This window comes from Equus przewalskii, unplaced genomic scaffold (genome assembly GCF_037783145.1).
Source record: "Equus przewalskii isolate Varuska unplaced genomic scaffold, EquPr2 ChrUn-10, whole genome shotgun sequence".
Lineage (NCBI taxonomy): Eukaryota > Metazoa > Chordata > Mammalia > Perissodactyla > Equidae > Equus > Equus przewalskii.
In genome coordinates this window covers 223,564-236,156 of record NW_027228747.1, presented here as the reverse complement: position 1 = coordinate 236,156, position 12,593 = coordinate 223,564, and the positions used below count along the sequence as shown (strand labels likewise).

At 56.8% G+C, this 12,593-nt stretch overlaps 1 protein-coding gene across 4 annotated transcripts; it reads right to left on the bottom strand.

Annotated features, from left to right (window-relative positions):
- Nucleotides 1-1,386: 1,386 nt before the first annotated feature.
- On the bottom strand, nucleotides 1,387-12,473 carry THBS3 (thrombospondin 3). 4 transcript variants are annotated; one of them, XM_008523090.2, is made up of 23 exons: nucleotides 11,695-12,473; nucleotides 10,468-10,674; nucleotides 9,663-9,919; nucleotides 9,455-9,557; nucleotides 8,382-8,408; nucleotides 8,089-8,171; nucleotides 7,947-7,998; nucleotides 7,672-7,820; nucleotides 7,160-7,300; nucleotides 6,843-6,920; nucleotides 6,311-6,463; nucleotides 5,985-6,095; nucleotides 5,783-5,890; nucleotides 5,315-5,474; nucleotides 4,853-4,971; nucleotides 4,663-4,715; nucleotides 4,182-4,375; nucleotides 3,814-3,992; nucleotides 3,656-3,704; nucleotides 3,281-3,477; nucleotides 2,858-3,030; nucleotides 1,786-1,925; nucleotides 1,387-1,697 (listed from the first exon to the last, which is right to left on the bottom strand). In XM_008523090.2, the coding sequence occupies exons 1-23, from the start codon at nucleotides 11,771-11,773 to the stop codon at nucleotides 1,639-1,641; spliced, it is 2,871 nt and encodes a 956-aa protein (XP_008521312.1). In that variant the 5' UTR covers nucleotides 11,774-12,473; the 3' UTR covers nucleotides 1,387-1,638. The 4 variants fall into 4 exon arrangements, with proteins under 4 accessions (XP_008521312.1, XP_070463418.1, XP_008521313.1 ...); XM_070607317.1 differs by having other exon boundaries at nucleotides 7,954-7,998; nucleotides 11,695-12,113; XM_008523091.2 differs by lacking the exon at nucleotides 1,786-1,925.
- Between the last annotated feature and the right edge of the window lie 120 nt (nucleotides 12,474-12,593).

Here is a 12,593-nt window from a genome sequence, read left to right as displayed (position 1 = left end):
GGGGCACCGAGGTATGTGGGAGAGGACATTGGAATGTGGGAGGGATAATGGGGCACGTTAGTTACGTTTTTCACAAGGCAGAGAGTAGGCCCGGCGACAGAATGGTATTTGGGGGCACAGGATTATCCTTTGGGGAGCAGAGCGGTATTTGGGGCAGGTAGGCACATGGTTGGGAGGGGGTAAAACTGTATGTGAGGGTGAGTAATTTGGGGGGACCGAAAGGTATTTTGAAGGGCAGAAATATGTGGGAGCAGGGAAATATTTGGGGCTAGAGCGGCACATGGAGCATAGGGTATCGGACCCCATCCGGAGGTCCTGGGTTGAAGTCTAGGCCGACGGAAGCAGTTACATCCGCATTAGGAAAACAATTCTCAGCCCCGATGAATAAAGAATGAAGAAGGAACGCTAAAAACACTTCAGTGCGACGGGATTGGAGGGGAGCCGGGTCAGGGAGGGAGGCAGCCCTGCTCCCCCGCTCACGCAGCTCCACCAGGTTAGCGCGGCTTTGTGCGGCGGCCAGCGAGGGGCGGGCGCGGGGCGGGGCGGGGGCCGTTGACGTCGCTTGTCCCGGCGCGCGGGCCGGAAGGCGGGGACGCCCCCCACCTGCAGCTAGTGAAAGCGCGAGTATCTAGGTGGGCGGCCCCACAACTTCAGCCCGGCGTTACCAGGCAACAGCCATTCATTTCGGTTGCTGGGACACGCGTCACCATGGCGACAGCTCCGCGCCGCGCAGTCTGAGTATTTAAAGAGCAAGCGCGCTCAACGCCCCGGCGTCGGATAGCGACCTTCCGGGATCCCGCGGTCTCCCTTTCTCCCTGCCTCCCTCCCTTCCCCTTACCATCCCCTTCACCCTCTTCCGGACGCCAAGTCTCTCTGGCCTCCTAGGTGAACCCAACTCCCCAGCGAGCCCCGGGTTCTTGGGTTGGTCCGGCTTCAAGCAGTGGGGAGCGGGATCCCGGGCCCCGGGCGGGCGGGAGGGACGGGACGCGGTGCAGTGTTGTTCTTTCCCCCGCCAATATTGCACTCGTCCCGGCCTCCGGCCCCTTCGGCCCCCCGGCCTCCCCCTCACCCCGAGCGGGGCAGTCCCAGCCCTCCTGGCTCTCGATCCCGGCTGATCTAAGATAGACTGGAGTGTCGCCGCTGCCACCGTGAGTAAGAGGGACTGGGAGGACTTTAGTCATCCTCCGACCAGTACCTCATCCCTCACCTAACCCCTAGCCTTCACCTAACCCCCATCCAGCACCTTCCTCATCATGTCCCAAACCCAGCCAAACTTTCTGTAGATCTCTAACTACCATCCTACCAGTCTTCTCCCTTACCCGCCTCAGGTTCCTTCCTGCTCCCACTCTATCCCGGATTACCCCTAAAATAAGCAATTGCACTGGCTTAGAAAACAACTGGAACTTTATGGCAATGTGCTGTTATCTTTCGTGGGGTTAGTGCCTGAGAAATACCCCTTGAAAACTTCCCATCTCCTGAACAGTGGGGTCACCACCCCTCTGGAGCTGAACTCCTGGTGGGTGCCAGAGGAGGGTCTGTGTTTGGCTGAGGGGCTGTATATTAGACCCCAGGGTCTCCAGAATGGACCCCAAGGCCAAAGGGTCTAAAATCAGGATTCTGAGTCCGGTGGCCACATCTTCACACTCTTCCCTGGAGCAGCTGCCTCCGGAATGGCTCAAAATCCTCGGGCACTGTGTCTGAGGAAGGAGAAATGATTAAGGTCCGAAGATGTGGCTCTCCCAAGAGGGCATGAGAGGTCAGGCTGATCTCAGTCTAGAGCCTCACCATTGCATCGATACTGGAGATTGGACCAAATGATGTTTTCTTGGGAGAAGCAGAATACACCAAGACGCCCCCCTCGCATGGATGTGTCAATGATCACCCCAGAATCCGCCACTAGCTGGGGACCCTCATAGAGCTTCACCCTGTCCAGGATAGGGGTGTCCATTGGTGCTAGGGTGTCAGTGGGCACTGTGCCACCATGCCTGGCCCCTGTTCAACCCCAACCCCCCTTGAGCACACCAGGCCTGAGAGAGAAGGGAGGGGGGAAAAGGGAGGAAGGAAAGGGGAGGGAAGGGGGTGCTTTTCTCAGGCCTGGGGCCCCTGGCTCTTTGTCCATCCCCCTTTGCATCTCAAAGCACCAGCCACATTCCAAGCGAGGATTGGGTTGCCATGACGATGAGCACAATGGACTGGGGGGTGAAGTCACCCGCTTCCCAGGCTCTAGTCCACCCCCCCTTATCCCCTGCCCTGGCGCCCCCGCAGCCCCAGGCACCTTAAAGGGGAACCAACCCAAGTCCCTGGACTCGGCTCTTGGCCATTTCCCCTCCCTTCCCTGTCATCCCTACCAAGTAGGAAATGTGGAGTTTGGATAAAGTGCTGAACTGAGAGGCCTCAGCTCTGCGACTAAGAGGCGTGAAGTCTGGGGCTCAGTTTGCTCTTCTGTAAATGATGATCCCTTCCAGGTCAGACACTTTGATGAGGCAAGTTCTGAGCTGTCCCCATGAAGGGGCTGGATGTGATGTGCCTTTCCACAGACTGGCCTGGGGTTTGGAGGTTCCCAGAGGTGCCCTCATTTGACAGAGGGGAAAACAGAGCACAGAAAAGGAAGGACTTGCCCAACACTGCCTATAGGTCCTCGGCAGCACCAGCACCAGAGCCCAGGCTGCCTGATGTTAGGAGGAAAGCAGGGCTGAGGCAGCAGGTCTGTGGTGAGAGGGGAGATGGAGAGAAGTCCCAGTCCGGGCCCATGGCACCAAGGCACTGAGTAGAGGGGAGGTCACTGGTGAATCCCAGCTAAAAGCAAAGGACAGGCTGAGCCTGGGGTCCCTCAGGAGGGCTCAGCCCCTCCCCTCACCGAATGTAGCCAACTTGAGGCCGGTGCAGCAGCTGCCAGCGGTAGGAGGTCTTGTCACGCCAGCCCACATTTCGTGGGTCAGTCCACAGCAGTCGTACCTGATCAGGGGTGTGGCCAGTATGCCACAGAGCATTCCGGAGGTGCTCACCTGGGCCAGACACTGATGTCACTGCCTGGGGGACAGTGGCAAAGACAGCCGGTCAACCACAGGACCCAAGTGAGGGGAGACAACAGGTTGATAAGTGCAGGTGGAAAAGGAAGTCTAGGTGGTCAGGAGAATGTTCTGGAACCCCAGGGAGCCAACCTCCAGGCCAGAAGTCTGGGTAAGAGGGTTCCCACTCAGGCAGCGGGGGAGGCCGTGGGGTTGCCGGGGGAGACTTTGGGAAAGGGCCCAGGATTGGGGAATCTGGGCAGCTGCGAGACCTTGAGCTGCAGCCCGGGCTGGGCCACAGCCCGGAAAGGTGTGGCCTGCCAGTAGGTCTGTTCCGTTTGTTTCCACATGACCACGTAGAAGCGGCCGCTGTCCTGATAGCTGAAGAGAAAGCCTGCATAGTCATCATCAGTCACTGTGTTCACATGGAAGGTGCCTTCAAAGTCCACGCCATTGAAGGCTGTATATCCTAGGGGTGGGTGGGATCAAGGTCAGGGGCAGCAAAGCTACTGGTGGCCCATTGTGAGGTGGGGGTGGGAAGGGATGCCTGCTATATGTGTGGCCAGTTTGCCCCCCACCTACTCCCCTGGTAGGATTCCTTTGTTTAGAAATTACTGAAATTACTGAACTGGGTGTCCCTTACATACCAACTGCCAGGCCGGGATCACTATTCATGGTTTGAACGATTTCCATGCCCTGGTGGTGTGCAACAAAGAAGAAAGCCCTGATCCAGGTGCGCTACCCCACCAAGGCCCCACCTGGGAGTCTGGTCTGACAGCACCCGCCCAGCCCACTGCCCCAGTACCTGGTTGAGCACGACCCAGTTTGGGTCAATCTGAGCATCACCCTCAGGATCCAGGACGACGGTCTGATAGGCCCGAAAATCTGTGAGGGTTACCTCTGCACTTTCAGGGCACACATCCAGGGGGTCAACGACTGCATCATTGTCAAAGTCATCCTCACACACATCACCAACGCCATTGCCTGGGCAGAGTAAGGCTAGGCACTCAGAAAGGCCCTGGCCACTGGCATTAGCCAGCACTACCATCTCTTGGGCCTTGCATTCCTGACCTCTCTCCCCATTCTGCCTTTCCTCACTCCCCAGCAAGGCCTGTTACCCTTCCCTAAGCAAAGCCCACACCAGTCCAATCCTCTGTGGGACCCCAGGCTTACCATCTGAGTCCTTCTGATTTGGATTTGGTACCAGGCGACAGTTATCAGGACCAGGAGGCACATAATCTGGGACACCATCATTGTCATCGTCCACATCACACTCATCTCCAAGTCCGTCATTGTCTGAGTCCAGCTGGGAGCTGTTGGGCAGCTGTGGGCAGTTGTCCTTTGTGTCCTGATGTCCATCCCCATCGCTGTCCAGAAGAACAGGCACCAAATAAACACTCTAAAGGTACCACATCCTTCCCCCCTCTTCTGCTTAGGAGTCTTTCTGGGGTATGCCCTCCATTCAACCAGACCCCTTACAGTCAGCCAGATGAGGTGAAGGTCCAGCAATAAGAAAGTAGGGTAGACTATGGGAATGACTTCCTGTTCAATAGTAGTGGAGATTTAAGGCTAAATCATAGAGGGAATTGAGAATATGCTAGAGGAAAGTAAAGGATCCCCTGTAAGACCTTCCATCTCTTGGCCAAGACCCTACCTGTCTTCATTGGTGTCACAGACATCCCCCACCAGGTCGCTGTCTGCATCTGTCTGAGAGAGAGGGGCCTGTTCTCACCATCTCCTCTTGATAATTCTGAAGAGGGTGACCTGACCACTTCCCGTCCAAAAGGCCGGGGCTTCATCCCCTAGGCCCCCACCCCTTCCCTGCCCTCTCCATTCCCCTGTACCTGGGTAGGATTGCTCATTTCAGGGCAGCTGTCGCAGGCATCTCCCACCCCATCCTCATCCCTGTCTGTCTGTAGGGGATTGGGGACTTTAGGGCAATTGTCCAATCCATTGGGGATGCCTAGAAGACATGGGGGTAGCACAAGGTTGTCACTAGAACCTGTCACACTCCCTCTTCTAGGTTGGTGAAAGCCCCAATCTTTGTCTCCCATCCAGAGGACAGCTGGTCAGGAAATCTGCCTGTACTTGTCTCACCCTCTTACCCACTCCCTGCCTAACTTTACACATTACCTCACGTTCCCACCGACACCTGCCGCAGTAATCTCTCACCTAGGCTGACTTCCCTAAGCACCGCCCTGCCCCCCCACCCCAATTCTCAGACTTCCTAGTCTCCCTGCTTCATTCCCGCCTGTATCCAAGTTCTGACAGGTCTCCCAGCCACCCCCTCAACCCCAGGCCTGCACCATCCCCATCCACGTCGTTGTCACAGGCATCTCCTTCCCCATTGCCATCTGTGTCCTTCTGGTCGTTGTTGGGAACATTGGGGCAGTTGTCACAGGCGTCACCAAATGAATCTGTATCTGAGTTTTGCTGGTCCTTGTTGGGGAACAGCCGGCAGTTGTCCTGGGGTGGGAGGGAAAGAGTCAGGCCTCCCTCGAACCACTGGCCACCTAGCACCCACCTTGTCCCTGTACCCTTGTCTACAATCACTTCCCCTGTGATGGTCCATGTGCTTAGTGCAGTCCCACCCATCCAACCTCCAGGTAGTCCACCTCATCCTGGGCACCAGGCTTATGTCTTTCTAATTTTGGAGCACTTGGGCTCTTCTGGGAGAGCTGCCCAGGGCCAAGAGTGGCAGGGTTATATGAAAAGGCAACAGAGATGTGGAGGAGAACAGAGGAGCTAGAAGGGGCAGGATGTCTGGAAGCTACCTCAACATTCTTGATCCCATCCCCATCAGCATCATCATCACACTGGTCCCCCACACCATCATTATCAGCATCTTCCTGCCCAGAGTTGGGTGTCAAAAGGCAGTTGTCCTAAAGGTCATGGGGAAGAGGAGGATGGATGAATTTTGGCCTGCCCCAGCCTGGGGCGCCCTACCCTGTTCACTCGAGCACCTGCCCCCTGTACCTGTTTGCAGTGTTTGTTGTTGTCCATGCAGGGCAGCGCCTGGTCTGGGTAGCCATCAATGTCCGTGTCAGGCCCACACACGTTCCCATTCCCGGCCCAGCCCACATTACACTGGGGCAACACAAAGCGTGGGAGTTAGTGGTCTGGACTGGCTCCTCACACACACCCTTTTCCCTGCTTCAGGCTCTATTCTCACCAGCCAATTCCTGGGCCCAGGCCCACCTCCCTCTCCCGTGAAGGCCCCCATTCCAGCCCATAAACATGTTCACTAGCTCTGCACTAGCCCAGATTCTCCCTTTTCCTTCCAAGCCCCAGGCCTAGCTCACCGAGCAGGACACTGCACCATTGCGTTCAAAGAGACAGTGTGCGTGGACATGGCAGGGGCTGTGGGCTGGGCTGCGGCATGTCCGGGCTGGAAGGCAGCCCTGGCTCTGGTTGCCCACGAAGCCCAGGCGACAGGGACCACACTTGAAAGAGCCCTAGGAGTAGGGAAGCAGTGTCTGAGGAAGGAGGGTCAGCCCGCCAGGTCCCCAGGACCAGCACTGTCCCCCTCGAGGTGTGTAAGATGGGCACTCACAGCTCTATGCCAGGTCTATCAGTTATCTCCTTTAGGTTCTCCTGACAACCTTTCAAGGTAGACAATGGCCCTATTTTTCAAGTGAGGATGCTGAGGCTCAGAAAAGCTAAATAACTCGCTAACAGTCACAGCTAGAAAGAGACAGAACCAGAACTCCAAATCAGGTCTGTGTGGAGCACCTACTATGTGCCGTGCCCTAGGAAAGGGCGAGGGGGAGCAGGGAATTTGAGGAGGGGGTTTCACGTTCCCACCTCCCCAGACACACTCAGTACTCAGCTCACCACGGTATTGGTGCAGATGGAGTTTGGGTCACAGCCACCATTGTTACCATCATTGCATTCATCAACATCATTGCAGACCTGAAGGGGCAGACTTTGGGTAGAACCAGACCTATGGTGGGTCTCCTCAGATACAGGAGAGGGCACTGGTGTGGCCTTATCTGTGAACATTGACATGAAGCCCAGACCCAAACCAATGCAAAGCCAGCAGATGAGCCAGTAGCCTCATCCCATATATCACAAAGACCCCAGGTCCAACCCAGAAGCCCCCAGCCCCTACAGGCCAAGATCTCTTGTCCACACCCTCTACCCAACCTGACCTGTTTGCTGGCCCGGGCGTAGTCAATGCCCACACCAGACACCCGGGTGCCTTTGTAGCCTCGAGGACAGGCCTCGCAGTGGAAGCCAGGCATGGTGTTGATGCAGCTGGAGCCCGGAAAACAAGGGTCAGCATGAGCACACTGGAGACCAGACGAGAAGGAAGAGGTCAGGCCTCTGCCTGTGATCTTAGGGTCACTGCTCCTGGTCTCCCTTGTTTGTGGCCCTCCCCCACCAACCTCGTTGTGCTCTGATCCCCACCCCAGCCTCCGTCCAGGTTCCCTCCTGGCTAGCTATCTCAAACTGCTCCTGTCACTCCCCCAGCTGTTTCCCTGTGTGGCCCTTCAGTCTTCACCCCAGGCCTCTGTCCCTTCCTTCTCACACTTCTTTTATGGTCTCCAACCTCTCCTAAACCCCAGGTTCCTCTGCTTCTGACCAACATTCACCCCACCTTGGGCCTCCTAACTCCCTCCCCGTAGCTTTCTGTGCCCTTCCAGATTCTGCCCTCCCCCACCTCATTGATGTCAGTGCAGTGGGTGCCGTTGCCCTGCAGGCCAGGGGGACAGGGCCCACAGCGGTAGCCGGGGTACTCATACACTTCCATGCAGTCCACGCCGCGGAAGCAGGGGTTGGGGCTGCAGTGGGAGCGCTGCTCGTGGAAGCCTGGGGGACGAGTACAATCAGAGCCACCCAGAAGTCACCATTCAAATCACCAGAAGTGGAGGCCGAAGCCATGGGGTGGGGAGCACAGTAATGCCACCTGGAGCCCTCCCTTACTCGCCCACTCACCGCACACCTGACACTCCATGATGGTGTTTCGGATCAAGGACATTTCCTTCACCTGGCAGACAGAAGGATGGGGAGGAGTCAGCTCTTGGCATCTGCCACTCCACCCCAGAATCAGTGCCACCCTTTGCTGGCCCACTCAAACCTGGTCTCGGATATCATCCCGCAGCTCCACCAGGATCTGGTTGAAGAGGGTAAGTTGGGTGACCAGCGCCTTGGTCTGCTCTCCTGTCAGGGCCCAGGGTGCAGAAGGGCTCAGAACTGGGGCATCAGCCCTCGTCCCTCTCTGGGTAGTGAGCCAGCTCCTGCCACTACTCCCCCCCCCCCCTTTAAACCCCACCCCATTCCCAGCTGAAGAGGACACAGTTTCAGGCAGCTGCCAAAGCCTGGTCCCCTCTCCACTCTCCTGCCCCTTCCACCTCATCGCAGCCTACTCACCGAGGATGGAATGGAGTGCATTGGTCACTAGAAAGAAGAAGAAAACACAGAGAGTGGAGATGTGAAGAGGGGCCTGGCTGGTGAAGAGGAGGAAGAAAAAGAGGGGTGGGACAAAGGGCTGGAGCCTTGAATAAAGATGGAGTGTTGGATAGTAGGGGGGCAGAGGTGACAGGCAAGCAGCACCAGCTCTTTCCACTAGGTGAGGGACCTTGTAAGGAAGTCGCCTCACAGACAGTCAAAACCCAAATCCTCCTGCTCCCCAGGCATGCTAGTGGCAGAAGGGATCCAAGTGAGAGGCAACCCAAAGCAGGGCCAGGGCCCCAGAACATTCCATTTCCACCCTCCTAAGCTTCTACTGCAAGAGCCCTTTCTCTGAAATATCTAGGAGAAGTGGCTGTTTTATTTAGGTAAGAGCGTCCAAACATCCCTGTCAGAGACCAGGCAGATGGGCAATGCTCAGAGAAACTGCTGCTAAGTGATAGCTGCCAAAGGGAGCTAAAAAAGACCCAAGACCCTTATCCCAGGCAACCAAGACCAAGTAGTTAACTTCCTCACCCCCACTCAGAGTTCTTCAGAGTTATATTCTTCCCTTGGATCATTTTATTTTTCTGGCCACCCTGGTAGGCGGGATGACCTGAACAGGGAAATTTAAAAAAATTTTTTTTTATTTTTTTGCTGTGGAAGATTCACCCTGAGCTAACATCTATGGCAATCTTCCTCCATTTTATACATGGGTTGCCACCACAGCATGGCTGACAAGTAGTGTAGGTCCATGCCCGGGATCTGAACCTGTGAACCCCGGCCGCCAAAGCAGAGCACACCAAACTTGACTAGGCCATGGGGCTGGCCCCTGAACAGGGAAATTTTTTTGACCCACCTCCTGGGATGGCTGTATTATTTGGAGATTATAGAATCAGAGGTGAAGGAGATTTGGGTTAACAGGGTCAGAGGCCCCAGGAATAGGTGAGCCAAAGGAATGAGTGTTAGGGGGAGGGAGGTCAAGAGGATGAGAGTCACCAATTATCACAGGACCTGGGGTCCAGGATGTCAGCTAACAGAAGTCACTGTGTTACCTGCACTGTGGATGGATTCATCCCCCTGGAACGGACACTCACTCAGGGCTCCAACCCGGGCCATGGACCCACCCAGAATCATTTTCATAGATTCCACGAAGCCCTGGGGGGACAGGAGCAGAGAAGGGTGGGAGGACCTACCAACTCCTCCTCCCACTGGTGCAAATTGTTTTCACAGCAACTCAGAGGGTCCTCCCTTCCTGCTCACCTGCATCCTCAAATAAGCCTTCTGTCCAGTCCTAATCTCCAGCCCATCAACCTCCGCTGGAGGAATGGGGGCCAGTGCCGGAAGGCCAGCATGCTGGTCACCCAGTTTGCAGTCCACATAGAGCTGCAGGGCAGGGCTGGGGCGGGACGGGCCTCGGAGTCGCAGGAGAGCCGTGTGTGTGCGCCCGTCGGCCAGGCCTGCTTGCTGTAGGTTCACTGCATGGACTTTGCCATCCTCCCGCTGGTACCGCACCAGCACTGCCCAGGAGGGGAGGTCAGTATGGGCGCTGTCCCCCACCCCTGTCTCCCAGTTGAGGCTTGGATCAACTCTGCTGTGTACCACATCTCTGAAGCTATCATCCCTTATTCAACTATGTATCTTTCAACATCTTGCACATAATAGGTACACAATAAATGTTTTTCAAATTGGTTTAGAAACTAGGACTTCTGAGTCTTCAGTGGCATCAGATCACTCTATCCCCTCCTAGGGTGGCAGCTGGTTCTGTACCCACTGAACTGTCCCAGGAGTCTGGGGACCTCTCTATACCACTGCTGGGGCACAGAGACATGCCTCTCCTCCCCCCAGGCATCCCCAAGTACAACACCTGGTCCCTACAAATACCAGGCATTATGCTATTGTTTGGGGCCTGGCCTCCTGAGACACCTCCTAAGCACCCCATAGCAGGTGCCCCTGGTGCCTGGGCACAGCCTGGTGGGTCCATGGTCCTTAAGAGGGATCTGGGAGTGGGGAAGAGGGAGTGCTCAAGGGGGTCACTGCTGCAGGAAAGGAGATGCCCACCAGTCACCTTTGTTGATCTTGCCTACAACAGAGGCCTCCAGCCATCGTGTGTTGTCTTGGCGAGAGTAGAGGCCAAACAGGACACCACCCTGCTTGGGGGGCAGGCGGAAGGTGGACAAGAGGTAGATGTCCCCAGCGGTGAGCAGGGCTGTCCGGATCTTCTCTGCCACAGCTACCATCTGCCGGGACTCGCCCACAGTCAGCAGGTCAATCACTGGCCAGGATGATCAAGGTCAGAGAAAGAGGTCAAATGCTAAGGTCTGCTCTCTTCCCTGAGCCCTCAAGGGTGGGGCATCCTTCACCCCCCAACCCTCCCCAGACAGTATTAGTCACCTTTTCAAAATTCAACCCTTGTGCTGTTAGAGGACAAGGCATTGTGCCTTCCTTTCCCTCAATATTGCCTATTGCCAATCTGTGGGAACCGGCAGGCCTGAGGCTCGCTTGGGAATACAGAAACAGCATCCCACAAACTTGAGATGCTCCCACCAGGTGGCGCAAAGGAGTCACTGTGCTGATCCCAGGCAGGGGTAGCACCTGGTGCCCACAGCGCAGAAATGGGAAGGCAGTTTCTCTTTACACTGCTGAGTTTGGCTCATTCCACACCCTAGTGCCCCTCCTCCCATCCTGGGGGCTCAGCACACTCGCTCTGGATGGGAACAGCTGCCTACTGAAGGCTCTGACCCTCCCACTGTCTGGCTCTCTCCCACGGGAATGTGGGACCCAGCTCCTCTGCCTCCTGTGTCCTGGCCAATCTGTGGTTTCCCTTCCAGCCTGTAAAGAATCTGTGCCTGTGTCATCTCCTCCAACTACCTCTCCCACACCCACAGGCCCATCCCACCACCAGACCTCCAGGAGAGTCCAGACCTCTCCGTCCCCACCCCAGCCCTGTCCTTGGGCAGCCAGGAGCCCAGGAGTTGAAGAAGCCCACCTCCGAGCTGCTCTCCCAGACCCCAGGGTGCCTGTGGATGCTAAGACACCAACACAGCCAGGCAGCCCTAGCATCCAGCTCCTGAGTCCTCTGCCCTGGCCTCATGCTGACCCTGGCCAGTTCCCACTCACCCACCACCCTCTAGTGTCAACTCCTTCCCACAGGGCAGTAATTTCACCAACTCTTCCCTCCCACTTGATTTCAGGACTCTTCCCCTTTCCCCTTGCCCACATGTTCCCTGCTTCTAGCCTGGGGGCAAATGGGGAGGAGACAGAGAGGGGTCTAAGAGGATGGAGACAGGCTTACCCTGCAGGTCCTGACTGGCAGATGCGAAAGTGCAAAGGAGGAGAAGAGCCAGGGCCCCCCGAAGTTCCTGCGTCTCCATGCCGCTCAGCCGGCTCACTACCCCTGGCAGGCAGGCGGCTGGGAGGGGAAAAGGCTAGGCGGAGAGAACAGGAGCGGGGGGCGGAGGGACTGGAAGGGGGAGTTGAAGGGGGGGGCCAGCAGGCGGGTGAGGGGGGGCTGAAACAAAGAGCTGCCAATCACCCTAGAGGCATCCCCAGCTCCTGGAACCAGGGGCACCGGGAAGAGTCCTGGTGGCCTCTCTACCTCCTCCCTCTCCCTAATGGTCCTCTCCCCCAGGAGCCTCTCTCTCTCCTGGCATCTGGTTGTTGGGGGCCACTACCGAATGCTACTGTTTTCTGAAAGCCACAGTTGGGAAAGGCAGGAACCCCTGGCAGGGGCAGTGCCAGACAGGAGCATTATTCCACAGCTGGCATGAGAGGATGCCAAGGGAGTGGCCCAAACTAGCTCGCTATAGTGCCCAGGGGTTGTCCACATGGCATGAAATTTGTTGCTCTGACAGAGCAAGTGCGCTTTCTTAGGGTGGGGTGGGGGGTCCTTCACATGTGCCTGTGCCTCCATTTTCCCTCATTCCTAGGAAAACTTGGAGTATGGAAGCGTCCGATGGGAACTGGAGGGAGAGTCTAAAACAGTCGTCAGGTTAGAGTGAAGAAATCAGGCAAGAGGAAAGGGACACCAAGGGCAGTAGACCGGCGGACAGGCCAGGGGCCGGGGGCCAGACTGGGAACACTGGGGGTACTGGTGGGCAGGCCGTGACCCGGATGAGGCGGAGGGGCGCCACAGTTCCCGTTACCAAGGCAACAGCCAGCGAGCCCCACCTCCCCTCCCCCACCCAGGCTCCA